This window comes from Charadrius vociferus, unplaced genomic scaffold (genome assembly GCF_000708025.1).
Source record: "Charadrius vociferus isolate BGI_N301 unplaced genomic scaffold, ASM70802v2 scaffold2747, whole genome shotgun sequence".
NCBI lineage: Eukaryota > Metazoa > Chordata > Aves > Charadriiformes > Charadriidae > Charadrius > Charadrius vociferus.
The window spans coordinates 1-829 of NW_009649390.1; the positions used below are offsets into that span (position 1 = coordinate 1).

General features: G+C 69.8%; 1 protein-coding gene across 1 annotated transcript in view; it reads right to left on the reverse strand.

The window, feature by feature from the left end:
* Positions 1 to 12: 12 nt before the first annotated feature.
* LOC104290397 (zinc finger protein 84-like) overlaps positions 13 to 829 on the reverse strand; it is a gene marked incomplete at both ends in the record, with an annotated part of 3,040 nt that continues 2,223 nt past the window's right edge. Inside the window, 2 exons of the mRNA XM_009889490.1 lie at positions 13 to 253; positions 338 to 823. Coding sequence (XP_009887792.1) covers positions 13 to 253; positions 338 to 823 — 727 coding nt within the window. The remainder of the gene's footprint in view (positions 254 to 337; positions 824 to 829) is intronic.

An 829-nucleotide genomic window follows, 5' to 3' on the forward strand; every position in this document is an offset into this window, starting at 1 on the left:
CGCCGGTTCGGCGTGGAGCTGCTGGTGCCGCAGGAGATGCTGCTTGTGGGCGAAGCGGCGACCGCAGCGGGCGCAGGGGAAGGGGCGTTCGCCGGTGTGGATGCGTTGGTGGGTCACCAGGTTGGTCTTCAGGCTGAACCTCTTCCCGCAGACGTCGCAGCGGTAGGGCCCTCTGCCCCGGTGGTTTTGGCGGTGCTTTACCAACCGCTCGTACTGGGGAAAGCTTCTGCCGCACTCGGGGCACACCCAGGCTCTCCCCTCCGCCGGCTTCTCCTGGGGAGCTTTGGGGGACAGCTCGTCGCCGGAGCTTTTCTCGTGCTCGGGGCACGGGTAGGACTTCTGCCCGACGTGGGTCTTCTGGTGGGCCACCAGGGAGAGCCAGAGGCCGAAGCTATTGCCGCACTGGTTACAGATGAAGGGCTTCTCGGCTCCGGGGGCCGGGGGAGGCGCGGGGGTCGCATCCCCCAGGACGGGCTGTACCCCCAGGTGCCCCAGGAGGTGCGGGCCGTGGCTGAAAGCTGCCGCGCAGCCGCCAGGAGCCTCGGTGGCGGGACCGTGCTGCGGCCGCAGGAGAGTCACCTTCTGGCAAAAGCCCTCCCCGCACTGGACGCAGGGGAAGGTTTGCTCGCCCAGCGGGGCCGGCTGGTGCGGCAGGAGCGGCTCCTTTTGGGGAAAGCTCTTCTCGGTGCACGAGTACAGCTCTTGGCCCTCGGGGATCTTCTGAACGGGCAGCGGCGGCATGGGGCTGAAGGGACCCTCTTGCTCGGACCCCCCGGGCTGCAGCAGGGTGGGCGCAGCGCCGTAGGGCAGGCCGGCGGCGGGGCTGCGG